Source organism: Elephas maximus, chromosome 8 (genome assembly GCF_024166365.1).
Source record: "Elephas maximus indicus isolate mEleMax1 chromosome 8, mEleMax1 primary haplotype, whole genome shotgun sequence".
NCBI classification, from domain to species: domain Eukaryota; kingdom Metazoa; phylum Chordata; class Mammalia; order Proboscidea; family Elephantidae; genus Elephas; species Elephas maximus.
Genome location: NC_064826.1, coordinates 65,106,700 through 65,128,190, shown reverse-complemented (window position 1 = coordinate 65,128,190; position 21,491 = coordinate 65,106,700). Strand labels below are relative to the sequence as shown.

General features: G+C 36.3%; 1 protein-coding gene across 11 annotated transcripts in view; it reads right to left on the bottom strand.

Moving 5' to 3' along the window:
- The window catches only part of PPP1R9A (protein phosphatase 1 regulatory subunit 9A), a 364,328-nt gene that overhangs the window by 49,706 nt on the left and 293,131 nt on the right, over positions 1-21,491 (bottom strand). For all 11 annotated transcript variants that reach the window (XM_049894806.1, XM_049894804.1, XM_049894811.1 and 8 more), the window contains 4 exons: positions 19,378-19,431; positions 16,538-16,767; positions 14,911-15,007; positions 14,637-14,808 (listed from right to left, as the gene is read on the bottom strand). In XM_049894806.1, the coding sequence (XP_049750763.1) occupies positions 14,637-14,808; positions 14,911-15,007; positions 16,538-16,767; positions 19,378-19,431 (553 nt within the window). The remainder of the gene's footprint in view (positions 1-14,636; positions 14,809-14,910; positions 15,008-16,537; positions 16,768-19,377; positions 19,432-21,491) is intronic.

Sequence of the window (21,491 nt, the reverse complement as noted above, 5' to 3'; positions counted from 1 at the left end):
ATTTACTGACATGGAAAGGTCAGCAAGCCATTCTTAAGTGACTAAAGCAAACTGCAGAACATCTGTTTTAAAAAAGTTTAAAAAAAGCAGTAATATAAGACATATTTCCTAACAGTAAATTTATGCATATAATTGCATAAGAAAAAAGAATTGGAAAGATACACTTCATACTGATAATGGTAGTTACCTGTAAGAAAATATTAGGAGATTTTAGTCAAAGTGTATGTTAATCTTATTTGTCATTTTAAACTTCACTTGTACTATTTTGTATTACATATTTTTTGTATTTATGTATTACTTGTATAGTTGAAATTAATTTGAAATGAGACAAATGCACATATTCAGTACATTTTTCTTTTAGCAGCATCTTAATTCCATTCTAATCTGATGAGCTGTGGTGTTTGAAGACTCTATTCTTAGATGTTGATAATGGCCCAGGGGGAAAAAATTATTTTATTTTATTTTTTATTAATAAAAATGTTGGTAATGGCCCAGGGAACTCTGTCAAAATGTCTATGTGACCATCAGTCCTCCCCACATGAGAAACCTGCTCTTTCATTACATCTATAGTGACTGTTTCCCTACCTTGTTATTTTACTAGCTGTCAGATAATTTGGCCTAAATGGTTCAGCTTCCAGTTACTACTTTGTTTCAGTATGAGGAAGATGTATTAAAATTTCTCCTTATAAAGCACTTTGAACCAACCAGATATAGTAATCTTAGACCCAGTTACTGAACAGCTCAGTGTATGGTAGCACTTCGGTTAGGAACCCATTCATGCACAACTCTTACCCTGAACTCTAATAATTGGTTTCTTCATTAGCCACCTAAAGGCTGATAAATTTTATACCTCAAATGCTGTTTATAAAATTTTTCAGGTAGCTGCTTTCTTACTGTTTCAGAACCAGTAAAAGATTATTGCTATTTCCTAATCTTCTAATTGTCTGAGTACTGCTGTACTAATTATACATTTCAAGTACCCATCTTTGAAGGAATTTCAAGGAATTCTTTTTTACCTCTCTATTAGTAAGAATTGATGCCTCTGAACTGTGGTGTTCATGAAGAATATCAAATATACCATGGACTACCAAAAGAATGAACAATTCTGTCTTGGAAGAAGGACAACCAGAATGCTCCTTAGAAGGAAGTTTTCTTGAAAAGGAGCTAGATCTCACATCTGGCTTAAAATTACCTTTACTTCCAGAAGATCAAAATCTCCTCATAGTTTTATTGCAAATAAAATTCAAAAGCCAAAATAAAATATAAAGTAGCCAACTTTTCCTAAAATGAACAAAAATTACCAAGTTAAAGCTCATTCTGACAAAATACCTTTGCACTTCCCAACACAACTTTAGGTGCCGCCCAGTATTAATGTACATCTCAGTAGGACTGAAGGAACTTATGAAGCTACAGTGAGAGATACGAACCAAGGAGAGCCGCCATTTTGCAACTCGATATCTCCTTTTAAATATCTCAGTGATTTGGCAACAAAGGTCTTAATGGCTTACATGTAGACAGATGCGAAACATGCACCAAAGCGGACAGGCAATTTGGGTGCTTTGCTTTTTGAGTAAGAGGACAGCTTTTGACCTTAATGATATGCTAGAAAATTATCAATAAATATTGATTTCTCATTAATTTGGCTTGTTCATTAAACATTTTTTATAATGATTCAGCAAGAATGTTCACTTTTTAATTAGTGCAATTCAATATTTTATGTTCAAAATTATTTATTGGGAATTAAAAAGAATTGAAAATAATTTGTTCAGGAAACATAAAAATTGTGAAAGCCTACCAAGAAATTATATCTGTATGTATGATTAAAAAAAAGTTTTAATCTACTCCAGAATTCCTCCCCCACCCCCAGCCCCGAATTAGAACTAAACAATGTGACGGTATGGAATAATTACCTCACTGCTCTGCATCTAATGCTCTTGTATGAGACACTCCTGATGATGTAGTGCAAGCATTCATTTTCCTTTCAATGACTTTCCATCTAATGAATGCTGGCTTTAATCATGTCTTTAACCTTATTTTAAATTCTGGGCTCCACTGCTAAAAGTAAATCCTTAATGTACTCTCAGGCTCTATCAGGATATAAATCAGAATTGGTGGTTGGGGTCTGCATGGCCCCATAGCCACAGGTATCTGGAAAGAGCCACTAACACTGAGGGCTCCAAAGGAAGGCAAAAGGGTCAAAGATAATGTATGGTTCCAGCCTCAGCAGAAAAAGATTTCTTAGAAGAGTTCCCCGTCCTCAGAAACCTCCTAATTCATGGGAGTGGCTAGCTAGTGCTAGTCTTTTTTTCCTTACTAAATCTTAAATTAATATTTTAAACTTAATAAAAAAGATCTTTTGTGGTTTTTCTCACTTTTACTCTTCAATTCTTTTTTTTTTTTACTTAAAATATCTATTTTAAAAATATCTGATTCATACAATAATTACTATATATGTAGGTCATATAGAAAAATAAGAAAAAAACACCTATGTACCTACCATCTTGCCTAAAAAATAGAATTGTCAGTAGTTCTGAAGCCTACCATAGGCTCCATTTCCAGTTGCAGCTCCTGCTTCTTCTCCTAGTTATTCCACAAATACATGCATGTGGTTGCTGTGTGCCATCCAGTCAATTACAACTCATAGTGAGTGACCCTACAGGACAGCGCAGAACTGCCCCATAGAGTTTCCTAGGCTGTAATCTTTGTAGAAGCAGACTGTCATATATTGATTAATTTTGTTTGCTTTTTAACTTTATACACATGGTTAATGTAGTGCAATATTCTGCAAACCTCTTTTTTTTTGTTTCTTCAACATGTTAAAGGCTGTGACTAGGATTAATTCATTTTTTACTCCAGTTTTGTAAACAATGCTGGCAGGAGTTTTTGGAATATTTTAGTAAAGATAACCACAAAGAAGTGAACTTGTGAGGCCACAGAATCTGCACGTCTTCCACTTTACTGGATAATACTAAACTGTTTTACCAGTTGTAGGATTTTCCCTTTTTCTGTATTCTGACTATCACGTTACTGTGAAATTCTGCTTGCCAACTGTTTTATTTTTGCTAATAATATTGAACATCTATTTTTGTTCACCAACACCTGGGTTTCCTTTCTTATGAACTCCCTACTTATGTGTTTTGCCCATTTTTCTATTATGTCAGTTGTGCTTTCTTATGATTGGTGTGAGTTCTTTATATATTCTGGATAACAATCTTTTTTCTCAGTTATATGTGCTGCAAATATCTTCTTCTAGTATGTGGCTTCTCTTTTCCTGTACTTCCTCGTGCCTTTTGATGACCAGAATTTCCAAAGATTACTATGGTCAAATTCATCAAATTTTTTATGATTTGGAATTTTTGTGTCTTAAGAAATCATATAAACATTTTCCTACATTTTCTTCTAAGTGTTTTAAATATTCTTTCATATTTAAGAGTTTAATTCCATATGGAATTCACTTTATGAATGACATAAGCTGGGGTTCATTTTCATTTTTTCCATACGGATGGCTAGCGTAGTGGTTAAGTGCTATGGCTCTTAACTAAGAGGTAGGCAGTTCGAATCTGCCAGGTGCTCCTTGGAAACTCTAGGGGGCAGTTCTATTCTGTCCTATAAGGTCATTATGAGTCGGAATTGACTCGACAGCAGTGGGTTTTGGGTTTGGATGGCTAATTTTCCCAATGCCATTTTTTAGTACATTCTTTTCCCACCGATCTGCAGTATCAGCTCTGTGTTATTCTCAAATTGCTATGAATGTGGCAGTCTGTTGCACTGGTCTATTGGTCAGTTGCTGAGACGATACCACACTATTTTAATCACGATTACTTTATAATAAATTTTAGTATATGGAAGAACATTTTCTCTCACTTTTTTCTTCTTCTTGAAAAGGATGTAAGCTATCCTGGGCCAAGTTGCTCTTCTATAAACATTTTAGAAATAACTGCCAAGTTATAAGGAAATTAAAAATCATTCAAATGCTGACTGAAATTGTAAGGAATATATAAATTTGGGCACAATTGGCATTTTTATAATATTGAGGCTTCCAAATTATTTAGGTCTTTAATGTCTTTCCATCGGACTTGAGCATCTTCTGTTAGATTCATTAATGGCTCGCTTATTAATATTTTTTTGTTGCTCTTGTAAATGGCATCATGTAAAACATGACATTTTCTGTGTTTTGAATCGACTGATGTCTAACGATTCTTACAGCCATCTACCCTGCTTAAATTCTAATGATCTGCAGGCTCCTTTGTATTTTTCTGTATTCAATCGTATTACCTATGAAAAGTGACAGCTATGTTTCTTTCCTTGCATTCTTTATATTGTTTATTCTTTTTGCTTGGCTGATAGTACTTGTTAGAACCTCTAGGACAACACTAAATAGCCCTGGTGGTCCAATGGTTAAGCACTCAGCTGCTAACTAAAAAGATCAACAGTTTAAACCTACCAGCCGGCTCCGCAGGAGAAAAGACCTGGTGATCTGCTCCCATAAAGATTACAGCCTCGAAATGGATACGAAAAGAGAGTGGAGGGAGAAAGCAGGCTGTCTCATTAGGGAGAGAGTAATTGGGAGTATGTAGCAAGGTGTACATAAGTTTTTGTGTGAGAGACTGACTTGATTTGTAAACTTTCACTTAAAGCACAATAAAAATTAAAAAAAAAAAAAAAGAGTTCTAAACCAAAAATTGAGAAATTAAGGCCTATACGCCAAAACTGCCCTGCTGCCTGTTCTTGTAGGATTGGCAGGCTAAGAACAGTTTTTATATTTTTAAATGACTGAAAAAAAAAAAAAGAGAGAAGAGTAATATTTCTGATATGAGAAAATTTTGTAATTCAAATTTCAAGGTCTATAAATTAAGTTTTACTGGAACATAAAAAAAAAAAAAAAAGATTACAGCCTAGAAAACCCTACGGGGCAGTTCTACTCTGTCATAGAGGGCCACTATGAGTTGGAATCGAGTAAGCTTGTGGAGGCCCCAATCCTGGCTGACACCCAGAATGCTCATTCTCTCAGCTCCCTACGCCAACTCTCAGATTCTTGAAGAATTTAGGACTTGTTCTGACTAGGTCCTTGTAATATCTTATTAATTCATGGAGCTTATAGAAAATTTAAATTGAATATAGCAGTCAAAAGATGCCTTTCTGTATCTAGAGCTGTTTACAGACCACTGTAAAAGGATAGTCAAAATGCTCAACATAGCACTGTTGTTGTCATGCTATAATGATGGTAAGTACTAAGTGAGCTCTTTCTATATGCTGGGTACTGAACAAAGTATTTAACTAGCATGGTCTCATTTAATCCTTTTAACAACTCTGTAAAATAGCTTTTATAAAGCTACTTTTCTACCTTTCTAAGACCAGAGAAACTAACTTGTTCCTAGTCACACAATTAACATGTGGAAGATTTGATATTTAAATCCCGGTCTGTATGACTCTATAAAACTCATGCTATTTCCCACCATGCTACCTCTGCTGACCTGGGTATGATATATCCTATTTTTTGAAAAGAACAATCTTCTATTCTCTCAAAATTTTAGAATTTACTCAAATTGTATGTCAGCTACTTCCTTTACCAATTATATTTTGGAGTTACTCAGGGTAATGTTTCATCTGATAAACAGGTGGTCTGCAGACAAAACCATTATCACATAAATCAGGTAAGAAATCCATCAGGGACAATAACATACATAACTTCAAACTTTTTAAAGGTATCTTTGAGTCTGCTTAGGAGAGTCAATTATGGGCTGAGTTGCATGAACTCAACAAAGAATCTATACCATAGTCCTAGCTCAAGGCTCAGTCTATTGGAATATTAAAACAAAGTAAACAAAAAAGCCCAAAAATCTGTATTTCAGCATAAACCTGCTTCTTCTTAACGTCTTTGTTAATTATTTAATACAATATTTAATGAGTTATAGAATTAAAAAAGAGCATTCTTTTATAAATAGATGATACAGTTTTACTTTCTCCCACTAGCAGTAGCTTACACAGTTAACTGAATCTGCTGGCTAATTACCGCTAAAAAAGTGAGCTACAGATCAACTATTTTAAAACTGAAATGGTCATTTTTTGGCAGGAACTCTCCAACTTTTAATTTATTCATAAATAACAATTCCATATTCAGCTACCTCACTTCAATAGTAGAATATTTTATTTCTGTGGGTATACCAAGAAGTAGCATTACTTAAAGTAAGTCATACTTCAGGGTTCATTCACGGGGTTTTATTTAGGATGATATGGGCATTTGTTTACATTTACCTTAATTTTTTTCAGTACGAAATTATTATGACCATTATGGGATTTCATTTTCTCACTTACCTCGGTGAAAGATTTTTTTTTTTTTTTAATTAAGAGAATCCTGGCCAGCGTTCACTCTGCCCAGCTTAGGATGGAGGAGGGACGATTCTCCATTCCAGAATACAACTGTGTTAGACAGCTTAGGTCTCATAAACAAAATCATATTAACCCTATCTCCAGCTCAATTGTTTGTTAAAGTACATTTATCTGTATCCATTAGTCATGCAGTAAACCATACCTGAGGCATTTGTCAGGAACTATAACCTTTTTTTTTATAACCTTTAGCTCATTGCCACTACATATTTATTAAAAGCTCTTTTAAGAACTACAACACTTGGGCGACTTCTGAATGAGTATTAGGTCCATCCTCTCCTCTAAATATTCTAAATTATTTCTGTAGGTATCTACTAAAAGAATTATAGAAGTTAATAAAGGGAAAATTGAAATAAGAAGAAAAACCCATTTAATCCCAATGGCAGCAAGAAAACAGATGGAAAGGGACAAAGAAAGACAACTAGGAAACAAGGAGTAAAATTTTAAATTTAAACTGAAATATATCGGTAATCAAATAGCAACTTTCTAAACGCATCTTAAAAGTAAAGATTGAGAGACTGCAATAAAAACAAACAAAAAAAACCACTACATGCTGCTCACAAGAGATGCTGAAAGGCTGAAAGCAAAAGGATGGAAAAAACTATACCACAGAAACATTAACCAAGAGAAAGTTGGTACAGTTCTTTGACTATTAGACAAAGTAGATAATTAGGTGAATTACTAGAAATAAAGAAGGATATTTCCTAATGATCAAAGATCAATCTACTGGGAAGGTATAACAATTCTAAATTGTATGCATTTATTAACATCCCTTCAAAACACATAGAGCAAAAATGGATATAACAAAAAGAAGAAATAGATAAATTCCAATTATAGTTTGATATTTCTAGCATATTTCTTTTAGAAACACATTCTAGATGTTTTGAACATGGTCAACAAGTTATATGTGAGCACCAAGGTGGATCAACAGACAGCTATTTTTTTTTTTTTTTTAGTAATTTAAATTGCTTTTATTAAGTGATGCACTGTATATTTCTGTTATGCTGTTAACCTACACGGACGGTCTCTATGCAGAAAAAAGTCAATAAAATCACTAATGAATCTACTATAAAATGTTATCCATATTAACAGTACTGTTCACTACAAATCATACATTATTTTATCTTGCCACCAGCAGTTATACTTCTTTTGAGCAGATGGTTTGCTTTTATCTTACAAACACTGTGAATAATTTAACGGACAAGGATTTCTTTCCTTTTTGGTAACCAGAAAGCTTAGAGATAAATTAAGGGCTTCATCTTAGACACAGTATGAACAAGTATGGTATATAAACTTGCAGCAGCATTTCTGGTTCCACTTGTCCTCACTGTCATTCTTTTTCTTATCTTGCTGCTTTTAATTCATCCTGTTCTGTAATATGCGGAAGCAGCAGTCAAGAAATCAAAAGATGCATTGCATTGGGTAAATCTGCTGCAAAGGACCTCTTTAAAGCGTTGAAGAGCAAAGATGTCACCTTGAAGACTAAGGTGCACCTGACCCAAGCCATGGTATTTTCAATCGCATCATATGCATGTGAAAGCTGGACAATGAATAAGGAAGACCGAAGAAGAATTGAGATGGCTTAGAATTGTGGTGTTGGAGAGGAATATTGAATATACCGTGGACTGCCAAAAGAATGAACAAATCTGTCTTAGAAGAAGTACAACCAGAATGCTCCTTAGAAGCAAGGATAGCGAGACTGCGTACATACTCTGGACATGTTGTCAGAAGGGATCAGTCTCTGGAGAATGACATCACGCTTGGCAGAGTACAGGGTCAGCGGAAAAGAGGAAGACCCTCAACGAGGTGGATTGACACAGTGGCTGCAACAATGAGCTCAAGCATAACAATGATTATATGTAGCGCAGGACAGGGCAGTGTTTCATGCTGTTGTGCATAGGCTCACCACGAGTCGGAACCTACTCAACAGCACCTAACAATAATTCTGTCATATTAGGCAACTCTTCAAGTTACTTCTAGACAGTAAATGAATAAATGAATGAAAAGATTTAGGTGATGTAAAAGGCAGATGTAAATGGCAGCTGGTTACTTCCTTTCCCTTGCTCTTCTAGATAAAGACTTTATTTAAATTGGAGTAAATTTCAGATAGGTGATTAAATTCAGAGAACTCAGATTCTATGCAAAACATAAGCTAACGACTGGGTCACAACAAGAAAATTCCATGTGGATGGGGACTAATGATCAGAGAACTGGCTGGCCTGAATACCTAAGTAGGCTCTGTTATTCAGCAACATGTCCACAAGTCCTGGGTTTGGGGTTAGGCATACAGGGTTCAAAATCCAGGTGTAGACCACCATTTTAGGGGTCTACTTTTGGTAAATCAAGGCCTTATGTGCAATACCCAAACCACTGTGTAAAGAGTGAGGGAAAGGAGAGAAGGCAAGAGTGTGTTATTTCCAAATCCTTATGCTGTTTCCTCCAGGATATTCTTAAATCTCCTGAAAAATAGGTAAGAACTAATCTTATTTTTAAAGACACCCAGCATCGAGGAAATAATTACAGCCACAATCTATTCTCAAAGTCTAAAATTTCCTACAATTCCCCATCTTGAAGTTTAAGCCTTTTCTTGCTCAATTCTTACTAGAGCTAAAGAACAGTAAGGAATTAAAAGAACTAAGAATAAAATGCTTTACAGAATTTTCCATGTTCACACTTATGGGAAGATAACATGCAGTGTTATCTAACTGGTGGCACACCGGTTGAGTAGATGGGTGTGAGAAAGAAGAAGCATTTGGTAGCTTCACAGGGATCCTTGAACTACACTTACAAACCCTGTTACATCTCAAAAGTGTTAATGGGTCACAACGTTTACAGAACCAATTACATGCTCCTTTACATTCAAAACCCTCTGGGTGTACCCAACATGCATTTTTAGCCATATTTCCCACTTTTACCCAAGAACATCCTATGCTACTTCTAACGGCCCCATTTTCACATAAAATCTATGAATCCGGAAAAAACAAAAATCATCCTAATTTTATTCAGTTTTTTTTTTCTTCTTTGAACTCCCTCATATCTCTTATGATGCTTATATAGTACCTTATATTGTATTTATTGGGCTCACCAAAGCCCTCATATTCCTCATCCTCGACACCAGCTACCCCACAAATTACATTACCTTGTAGAGCCAGCCTAGCATTGCTCTTTCGGCTTAGTAGCCATTCTTTTGCCTTGCAAATCAGTGTGCCATCTAAAGCATGACTAGAAGCAGGCTTTCAGTGCTCAAAATAACTTTTTTTTTAATGATATGCTACTTACCTCTCAAGGTAAGATAACTGTAATCTGCCTGCTTATATAACTTCCATCTATTGGTTCTAGACTTTCTTTCAGTATCTTCATTGTTGTTGTTAGGTGCCAACGACTCGGTTCTAACTCATACTGACTCCATGTACAACAGAATAAAACAGTGACCGGTCCTGCGTCATCCTCACAATCGTGGCTATGTTTGAGCCTACTGTTGTAACCACTATGTCAACTCATTTCATTCAGGGTCTTCCTCTTTTCCACTGACCCTCTACTTTAACCAAGCATGATGTCCTTCGCCAGGGACTGGTCCCTCTTGATAACTCCAAAGTATGTGAGATGAGGTCTTGTCATTCCTTACTTCTAAGGAGCATTCTGGCTCTACTTCTTCCAAGACAGATTTGTTCGTTCTTCTGGCAGTCCACCGTATATTCAATATTCTTTACCAACACCATAATTTCAAATGCATCAATGCTTCTTCAGTCTCCCTCATTCATTGTTCAGCTCTCACAGGCAAATGAGATGACTGAAAATACCGTGGCTTAGGTCAGGTGCACCACGGGGCTTAAGGTGACGTCTTTGCTTTTTTACACTTTAGTAAAGAGGTCTTTTGCAGCAGATTTGCCCAATGTAATACTTCCTTTGATCTTGCTTCCATGGGCATTGATTGTGGATGCAAGTAAAAGGGAATCCTTGAAAATTTCAATATTTTCCCTGTTTATCATGATGTTGCTTATTGGTCCAGTTGTGACGATTTTTTATTAATGTTAAGGGGTGAATCCATACTGAAGGCTATAATCTTTGATCCCCATCAGTAAGTGCTTCAAGTCCTCTTCACTTTCAAAACGTGGTATCATCTGCATAACACCAGTTGTTAATGAGTCTTTCTCCAGTCCTGATGACATGTTCTTCTTCAAATAGTCCAGCTTTTCAGATTGAATAAATATGGTGAAAGGATACAATAGGATCACAATAGGATACAACCCTGATGCATACCTTTCCTGATTTTAAATCACTCAGTATTCCTTTGTTCTGTTTGAAGGACTGCCTCTCCGTCTATGTACAGTTTCTGCATGAGCACAATTAAGTATTCTAGAATTCCCATTCTTCACAATGTTATCCATAATTTGTTATGGTCCACTGAATTCTGTCCACCAGGTGTGACCCTGCTGGTATTTGAAATACTGGTGGCATGCATTCCAGCATCACAGCAACACGTAAGCCATCACAACATAACAAACTGACAGACGAGTGTTGGCAGTATCTTTATGGATATGCATACTGTATTTTTATGCAAATAATGTGCACATTTTATATTTGTTTGACAACTGTTCCCTCCCCTGTGAGGTATTTTTGTAAGTGCACTATGCTATGTTTTTTTAACGGTAACATGTAAAGAAAAAAAAAATGGCATAGCAGTGCTTACAAAAATATCTTATGGGGGAAGAGAGCAGTTGGCAAACAAATGTAGGAGGTGTATATTATTGGTCTAAAACTTTTTACAAAACAGTCGTTAAGATACATGAAGCTGAAATGGTGTCATCATAAAGATACCAGGAAGAGCATGTTGTTTCAGTGACTTTTCTAGGAACTGTAATCAAGACTACAATCCTGTTTTTCTACGAAGATTTCTCTAACAGGCCTGTCTCTGCTTTTAGTCTAACCTGACCTGAATAGGTGGGCAGCACAGACACTCTAGTCACTTACAGGACCCTGGGAGGCAACATAGAAAACTCTTACATATGCCAGCATTGCATAGGAATGAAGAAATGGCAAACGTGGAACATGACAGTACAGCAAAATAATCATTTTTTTCATTCATGGCACACATGGAAAATAATATTTAACCAGTATATTTTTTTTATATTGAAGTAAACTAGAAGGAATCTGGGGCTTGTTATGAGTCCTGGTGAAAAAATTTATTACAACTGCTTTATGCAATTATGATAAGAAAAAAGTATTTTAATAAGATGTTTGAGCCTTATTAATTTATATAGATGGTATTCAAATAGAATTTCAACGGTGGTCAATTGTGTGTGGCTTAAAAAACAGTTTTGAATTTTTTATCACTGTAAAAATTTATAGTAACTCATGGAGAGTCTCATAATTAATCCACTGTCAGTTGGGAAGCTCTGTCCTAGAAGAACTTGAGTCCATGTGAAGAAATGGCTCCTTACAGGCTTTCTTTTGCTCCTCTTTCCTTTCTTCCTCTCTATTCTTTTCCCTTTCTCTTTCTTTCACTATTTCAGCCTGACACAGTTTTTCCTTGACCTGTAATTGATAATTCTTTTGCTTCATGAGCTGCTTCAAGGCCTAAAAGCATGCTAACCCACTCATCTTACTGATAAAACACTCCAGTGATTGTAAAGGCAATCAGAGCTGGACTATCCAAAGGAGCTGGGGTGCATGAGCACTGCATCTAATGCGCAGAAACTAGGGGAACTGACTGTAACCGCTGCACCCGTCCTGTTGCAAAAATGTGCCAGGGGGGTCTTTAAATGCTGAATGGCCTGTGTTAGGTTTGCAGCTCTACTCCCCTTTCTAAATCTCTGGCACTTCAGCGTTCCCTAGCAACAGTAGCAAAGGATCAAATTAGAAAAGTGCTTTCCAGAGCATTCTTATCTAGCTACTGACCAAGCCATTTTTGTTTATGTGATCAAGCAACTGAAATTCAAGGAGATTTATTACGGACTGTCCTCGGAAGCAAAAACTGGAAGAGCACTCTTGATATGTATGCTACTAATGTCTGAGATGACTGATTCTATCGTGACTGCACAAGCATGGATTGGTTTCAGTAAGAATTAGTAGTCTCAGCATCTCGCCGTGAACCGACAGTGTTGCCAGGGAGACTGATAATTACATGACAAAACGGAGGGTGTAAAGTAGAAATGTTCAGAAGAAATGTAAGGTTTTGATCCGAATCAGCACGTTAATAGTATAGTTTGTTGATCTTCTCTAGTCATATAATTTAATAAATACCATTAATTATATGTTTGACAAGATACAGATCTCTGAACTGAAAGAAATGAACTGAAATGAATTGAGCCATGGAAAGCTACTCTTCGCTGATCATACTTTATGTATGCCACAGCAGGGACACATTTATTATCAACTACAATTTTGAAATTAAAATACTCAAAAAAGGTAAGAAAACAAATTGGTTTGATTTGTTATGTTTTCTCTTGCTATCAACCTTCCAGTGTTCCAGAAATAAAAATTATAATTTCATAATAGCTCTAATAAAATTGCTTTTTCCCCCTCGTAAAAGAAGTTATATATCCTCAAAACACCCCGTTAGGCAGAGAAGAAAGAAGCATTACTATTTCTATATTAAACACAGTAGAAGCAACCCAGAGAATCCAAATGACTTTCCTGAAATCACACAGCTCCTCAGTCCGTGGCAAAGCTTTCAGCAGCCACGGAGCCATTATATATAGATTCTACCTGTTACGGGAAAACCAATCAAAAGGACATAAACCTAGTGCGTGGTTTCAAATGTCTCTACACAGCTTTAATTTTAAATGAAAATTTTCAATATTTAGCCTTTTTAATGGCTAAAAGTCTAGTTCTTAAAGTTAGCAATATAATATAAATTTTTTTTTTTTTAAAGTTTAGTTCTTAAAGTTAGCAATATAAAATAAACACTTGTTCATCAGGAAAATCTCGTTACTGACATGTTAATATGTGAGAAAATTCATCAAAAATTTAAACAGCTCATTAATGAACAGGGTGTCACTGCAAGTCCAATCATGGCCTATGAGTTGTCAGGGCTATCATGGCAATCCTGCTGCCCAACAGTCTTTTAATTTCAGTTTTTCCAAGGATTTCTGTGTATATATCTTAATAGATAAAACTAAAAGGTTTATCTTCTTCTGGGTATTTTTCCTTACAAATTCTTATATGTTTTCTAATTTATAAATATACTACAGAGATAAAAAAAAATTCATTCATATGCGTATGCCCACAATCTATTTATACTGCGTGTCAGAAAGAAAACAAGTGATTTGTGGTTGGTGTGTAACAGAAGACAACCATTCCTGATAGAAAATGTTTCCAGTGTTTTAGTCTTCTTATTTGGTCTTTGAAAAAGCCCTGGTGGCACAGTGGTTAAGCACTCGGCTGCTAGCTGAAAGGCCAGCGTTTGAACCCACGAGCAGCTCTGCAGGAGAAAAGACCTGGTAATCTGCTCCCATAAAGATTTCAGCCTAGGAAACACTATGGGGCAGTTCTACTCTGTCTCACAGGGTCGCTGTGAGCCAGAATTAACTGGATGGGACACAACAACAACATTTGGTCTCTGGCAGGAAAGAAGTGAGAAGTACACACAGGACACCAAGGAAAAAGCTTCTTAGCTAAATGGATTGCCAGGTGCTAGAAGCAGGCAGTCAAGACTTCTGAAATGTTACAAAAAAAGATCTTTATTTTAGTGATTTAAGAATTTGAGCCTTCCTCATTAATACCTAATGGAGCCTTGGTGGGACAGTGGTTAAGTGCTCAGCTGCTAACCGAAAGGGCAGCAGTTCAAACCCACCAGCCACTCCATGGGAGAAAGATGTGGCAGTCTGCTTCAGCAAAGATAATAGCCTTGAAAACCCTGTGAGCCAGAACCCTGTCCTATAGGGTCGCTGTGAGTTGGAATCGACTCAACAGCAATAGGTTTGGTTTTGAGTATTGTGCAGATCACCCTATGTGGGATGGACTACTATTTTTAAGGCAGTTAATCAAATCCATCACTTTTATGATGGTTTGAAAATAATAATCTTTGGTTTGACATTAGTTGAAATTTTATTAATTCTTTACATGAAAGCATTTATTTTTGATAAGACATGAGCTAAAATTATAGGTTTTTATTTTGATAAACCTTTTCTGCTTTCCCATAGTATGAAGGCTTTCTCAGGTTTTAAACCCCTATATAAGAAAAAGAAGAATATAAGGACAAATCACTCAGTCATTAAAAACGATTTCTGTTGTGACGTTAAACAAACCTTGACTTAAGCCATCTTGATAAGATGTTTGTTTGACATCCAAGTTCTCCATGGTATCTCCCTTAGAGACGTCACCAAGAGATGTCCTTCTCTCAAAGATGTTGTTGTTATTGTTAACTTGAGTCCCATTTTGCTTCAGTAGCCTGAACACCTCAGCTTCCAAATCTCTAATCTAGGAAAAACAAATTCATTCATAAAACCCTAAGCTAGCACTCCTCTCCAAGTACCAGGCAAAATCATCTCATTATTTAGTGGCTTTGGAAACACAACTCACCCGCACTTGTAGGCCTTGAACTTCCACGAGATGAGCTTTTTCCAAATCTTCTATTTTCTTTCTTTCAGCTTCCTGTCTTTTGATGAAATCAAGTTCTCTTAAGAAGAAAATAATAGATAAATAAGGAAACGTGAAAAGTTCTTATCTGACGCAATAAACTGTGCAGTGAGATAACTGGACAGCTACTTAGGTAAAAACTCAGTCACAGTTAGAAGTAGGCAGTCAGGCCTTCTGAAATGTTAGAAAAGGTATATGGCCATAAAAGAAAATAAAAACGTCTTTAATAGGTCGCAGTAAAGAAAAATGCTTTAATTCTGCTTATTATGATTTTCATTTGTAGCTCCTGATTCTAGAGAACCTATACATAGACAGGAGCTATTGCACTAATGACCCACTCTGGGTAATTTAGTGGCAATAATAGCATATCAAATAGAAATCATTCTACATTTGCAGTGTCATATACACAATAAACTGATGGAACTGGATGGTGGGATTTCAAAAAGATAATCATAATAAGATTGCTTTCTACCAAAAACAATGGAGAGGGGGTTGGGTGGATCAGAAACACTGAAGTGGAGCACTTACACACCTAAGGATAATACGGGGAGGAGAAATATCTCCATTTTGAGAGCCTGGAACAGAACATGCAAATTTAGCAAAACCCATTACAAAGTTAATAGATGAAATAGAGTTAGGTATGATATTTTTGGCAAGAAGAGTTAAAATAGTGATGTATTGAATTCATGGTTGCAAAGAGTGATTCCCTTCCCTGCTTTTCATAGTAAACTTTTATAACAATCCCTTTTAAATATTGAAAACATTATTTCCATGATAGAGGTATGGTGACTCTTACATATATGCTTAGCTTCTAAGGCTTGGCATGGAAGACCAGAAAAGACACTGGCATTAATTTTCGTTGTCCTAGCTAGTAAGAAGTAACCGCTGAAAGTAGCCCGTAAAAATCTCCCTGCCAGTCTCCCCAAAATTACACCAAGATCCAACATACAGAAGCGACAGCAGTAGCTCAGAAAGGACTGCTGAAATTCAAAAGCAGGGACAGGTGACAGTCCCTTTCACTGCAGTGAACTGAGGCCCTTGTGGCTCTCTGAACAGTGGCTGAGCAGAGCGGCAGGGCAGAGATTCTTGCCAGTCAACATTAACACTATCTGCAGTGGGAAAATTCCATAGTTATTGATTCTAAGAACAGAGATAGCAGCAGCTTGATCAAGGCCCCTATTGACACTTCGCATGCACCACACCCAAAAGTCATTCTACATTACTTCAGCTGAGCTTCTTGCTTCTAAATCACAGAAATGTTTCAAAAAGGATAAAACGATTCAAACGTTACTATTAATGATTGACTATCCAAAAAAAAAAAAAAAAAATCAGGAAGCAACTGGTTGCCAAAAATTGTAAAATATACAAAATATAATCTCATATGAAAACAAGTGGTTTCTAAAACTTGACGGCACTGGGACTGGGTTGATAATGTCTATGCTGTAACTATGCTTCTGAGAAGGATAACTCTGAGGTCATCTTTTCTTTTATAGTAGATATTACACAATTACTGGATGTAAACCTTCTTTGGACTTATACAACTATTCTTTAGTCACTAGAAGCTACTTACTTTTGTTGAAAATCCTTGATCAATTTCTTTGCCTTGTTGTACTTCTTTTCCAATGCCTGATACTGGGTTTGAGTCTCTTTGAGGTGTTCGTTCACTGTATGGCATAACGTTTGAGCTTCAATCCAGTAGCTCTCCAACTTCAACATTCTTTCTTTATTCTCTTCTATGTTCTGTTGGAGTTGGTTTTTCTCTAGTTCCCACCGTACTTTCTCATTTTCTGCTGCTTGCAGCTGAATAAAGCAAAAGCCAAGGCAAGGATCATCTGGTACTAGTACAGCGAAAACCCCTCATGTTCTTATAGCATGTATCAAGACTAAATTCCATTATTACATACACTGGGTCATCAAAACACTTTGGGATAAGAAGAACAAGTATTATTTTAATCATCTCATAAATGATGAAATGGAAACCATGAAAAGTAAAATGACTTATTCAAGGTCACATGTCTGTTAAGTGATAAAACACAGACTTCATTCCAAATCTCGTGATCTTTCCATCACACCATGTGGTCTGAAGTTCTGTGAGACATTTTAGAGTTTGACTAATTTTATCCAATGACTTCAACACATTTTCTATGAGTTTTTTTTTTTTTAATATATAATTCTGTGTTTTAAAAAAAAAAAAATTAACAAATGAGTAGGAGAGGTAGGTTGGGAACAATGGAGGTGTAGTATGGCCTAATTGCTAAGAAGGGAACTCTGAAGTCATTCAGCTTAGGTTTGAATCCCAGCTCAACCATTACTGGCTGTTTAATCTTGGGGCAGTAACTGAAGTTCTCTAAGACTCAATTATATCATGTATAAAACCGAATTGTGACATAACACATCGGCGTGCTTAGAACAGCTCCTTGGACATAGTAATCATCTGGTAAATATTAGCTATCTTTACTTTGCTTTTAACCCTTTTGATGATATTATTCTTTCTTTCATTTCAATTGACATGGATATAGTCTGCAGTTCATTATTTTGCAAGAAGTGTTATGAATTTCTAGAGCTTATAAATCTTTTTTTTTTATAAATCCCATATTTACATAAAAGTAAAAAAGATAATATAAGTAAAAACATAAATCATTGCTGGATTAATTTAAATGCATCCAATGCAATAAAAAAGCAGCTTCTTCTAGTTTCTACTTCCAGGGCCTCTTAGGAGTAGAGAGTATATTACTTTAATCCCCTCATTTCTACAGAAATTCAAGGCTGAGCCATTAGGTGAAGGATCAAAGGTCATTTAATCACAACAGCTGTCTGACCTTCAAACCAGTGCTTCATCTACTTCATATGCCTCCTTTAAAGTTCAAAAGGAAGCGAAGTCATTATAAACTATCAATGCTCGAAATCCAAGACATTCTAAAACCATACAGCATTCACAAATGGAAATACATGTTTGTAGGTGTATTTCTAACTAAACACATTGGCAAAACAGGTTACAGAGCAAAAAAGTAACAACATTTCAAAATCAGGAATTTTATTATCAACAAGGGTAATAAAAAGTCATAGTAAAGTAAGCCACATCTATGGATATTATATGTTAATATAACAAGAAAAATATAAAATACTGGTATATAAACTTTTCTAAATTAAATGTTTATAGTCTAAGACATAAACTCCATTAAAGCACTTACACTCATCGGGGAATCTTTTTTTCTGCTTCCAACCAACAATTAAAAAAAAAAAAAAGCAAACAACTATTCTCTTTCTATGTCAAGAAATAATAACAACTTCAAACAGGGCTAGGTTGTTAAATACATCTTTTAATAAGCAATGCTTTGTATTCAAGTTGTTTATTTATCAAGCATCACTAATTTAAAAATTATTATTCACAGAGCTGAGCTGACATCATGAATGATATACAGACATGTTTTGACTAAAGAGCTACAGCGGGTATTAGCTGAGAATTCCATTTAACCAAAACAGCCTTGCTAATTTATCTTCATTTAAAGCACACGGAAAAAGAAAACAGTGTTCAATGTGAACAAGAAAGCAGATCATTAGTGGTGGGGGAGGAATTAAGCCTTAATTTTTAAAAGACCATAAAAATAATAAAGAATACTGCTTTAAAAGCAATTCAAAAGATACTTTTAAATCTTTGAAATTACTTACTTGATAAAACTAGACACAGTTCATACAAGCACCTTATAACTTACCAATTAAAAATGCCCTTTTGAATCTTCTATTATTCCATATATAGATCAAAAATACATACTCCCTTTTTTCAAGACCTGCTTTTTCCCCCACAAATTTAAATAATGTGAACTAAACTTGTCTAAAAGTTTCCGGTAGCCAGACCTGGCACCTAAAATCAATTAAGCATAGTACACAGTCAGTAAGAGTCAGAATCGACTCAACAGCAATGGGCCTGAGTATTATATTAAATCTGTAACATTTAATTACTAGAAACTTGACATTTTTTTCTGTCAAAAATAATGTATGTGCTGTGTTAAAACAATACACTGGTTTTGACAAATAAGTTAAAAGTAAATTATTAAATCTATTTAAAATAGAGGAGATATAACAGCTTGTGTTTACGGTATTAGTGATCAAAATATATTCAGATGCTTGAGCCACTAAAAGTCACTTTTTGATTAAAGTTCAGAAGTAATTGGATACGTATGTGCAATTATGTAAATGTCTATGTCTTAAAATACTAGTTATTTGTACTGAGGGTGGGAGTGGGAGGTCTTGCTCTCACTGCCAGGTTTTCTCAGCATCTAACCCTGGAATTGAATCTCTAGCATTTGTATTCTTTTACATGCACAGGAACAAATCCTTTTGTCCTAGGGCTGAATTTATTCATAGTATCTGGCAAAAAGTACAATTCAGGTACCATATATTGGTTCTTACCTTTGTCTTCAATTTTTGAATCTCAGCTTCTGTAACTGCATGTTTGATTTGCAACTGAAAAAAGAGGAAAAATCTGAACTAAGAGAGTGTATCTATATTGTTAAAGCCTGAGCAGCCAGAAGGATAACTTATTACATAGCAGAAGGCCTAGAAGAGTGCTGCAATGCAGCAGGTTATAAATTAAAATGTCTAGTGTGTACAAGGACTCGCTGGGTACGAACTAATTAAACATAGGGTTTATGGCCCACACTCCCTAAAATCACATTAGGTTACCAATTTAATTGCTCAGGGACCAAAGAGAAGAAAACATATTTTCTTGCCCTCTTTGCAGCTTTTCCTTTATGATTTGAGTGTCAACACATCCCACAAGGGATAGTTTTCTTGCAGTCTTGCCGACTGAACTGCTTAAGCAGGCAAAACAGCCGGTGGCAATGTGAAGAGTCAATTCCAAATACTGAAGAAAGGTGGCACTCTGGTTCCATGAGTCGCAAGCACATTCAGATAAGCAGCTCTTTTCACAGCTCAGACTGCTGCAGAGAGGGAGGCGACGATGAGGCAGTTTCCACAGTGAAACTTGTGAATTCTACATCTTAATTGGAGGAAAGGGTACAGATTCAGATTTTTTGTCTTCAAAACATCTATTCTGTTGAAGTCCCAGACCTGAAAATCTTCAGCTACAGCTAATTTGCTACCATTTACATAGGTTTGTTTTGCTTTCTCCCACTTTGTTTTCCCTGTAACGAAAGAAGAAACAATCTCCTTAAGGAATTAATGCTGTTTGTTGTTCTCAGTTGTCCTCAAGTTGAGTCAGACTCATGGCGAACCCATGTACACAGAGCAGAACTGTTCCATTGGGTTTTCAAGGCTGTGGCCTTTTGGAAGCAGATCTCCAGGCCTGTCTTCCCAGGTGCCTCTGTGGGTTCAACTGGGTAACCATTCTGCTAGTAGTCAGCGCTTAACTGTTTGTGCCACGCAGAGACTCCTAAGGGAAACAACAGGTTCACAATCTCTTATCTGAAACCCCTTCTGGGGCCAGATGTTGTTGGAATTCAGAATTCTTCTAGTTTCAGAATGGTTAAGAGGATGCACCTTCTAGAAACTATGAATTATCCACAGCAGGGTCTATGGAGGCATCCTGTCATTAAGCGCATTAGTATTTTTGTCATCGACATAGGAATATTCCTACTAAGTGAGGTACAGAAAGACTACAAATAGCATCTTGTCAGTTTAGGTCAGGTTTTACCACCGAATGAGTTTGCCACAAACTTACAAAAAAGACTTTTCAGAAATTTAGGATTAGGATTTAAGATTATACACAAGAGACTACAGACTTCTAATATGACTAAGTCTAAGAGGCTTTCTTACCAAAAGAAGCAATGGTACAGGTGCCTACATTGCCAGAGGGACAGAAATATGGAGTTCTTAGACCAGCAATGTGAACACTGGAGGCCACAATGGGTCTGTAAGCCTCAGCTCTCTCTTTGTTTTATAACCTGCATTTCCTTGGTATTTACTCAGCTGGTGGGGATATATCGGAAGTGTGAAGACAGGAAGAGGAACAATCAAGGGAAGGCTGATTCAACAGCCTTACATGCCACTGGGAAACAGTCCAGGCCCTGAAGGCCCCACTTAGTGCCTGGCCCTGTCATGCTCACGGAAGCATGATCTGTACTCTGGCAGCTCTGCCACAGTTCTTGGTTTGTAGAGGTGATCTTGAAATTGTGGTATGTTTGACTCTGTCCCACTCACATCACTTATCTTGCCTTCACTATATCTGACCTGGTGACTCCTGCAGTCTTGCCGATGTGGTTATTGCACCTTCAGTCATCGCTGGTTCCTGGTAGCATCCGCACTCTAACAGCCTCCGAAGAGGAAGGGTCCTCCCGTGCCAAAGTTATAATTCTTTTGTGAGCCTCAGACAGTTAGAACTGGCTCTCTTAGTTCTTTACCCTACCCTAGCGGTGGTGGTAGTGATTCCAACACTTGATATGGCATTTCGATATCGTGACTGTATATGATAGAGTATAACTACCCATAGGGTTTCCTAGGCTGAAATCTTTATGGGAGCAGAATGCCAGGTCTTTCTCCCACAGAGTGGCTGGGGAATTCAAAAC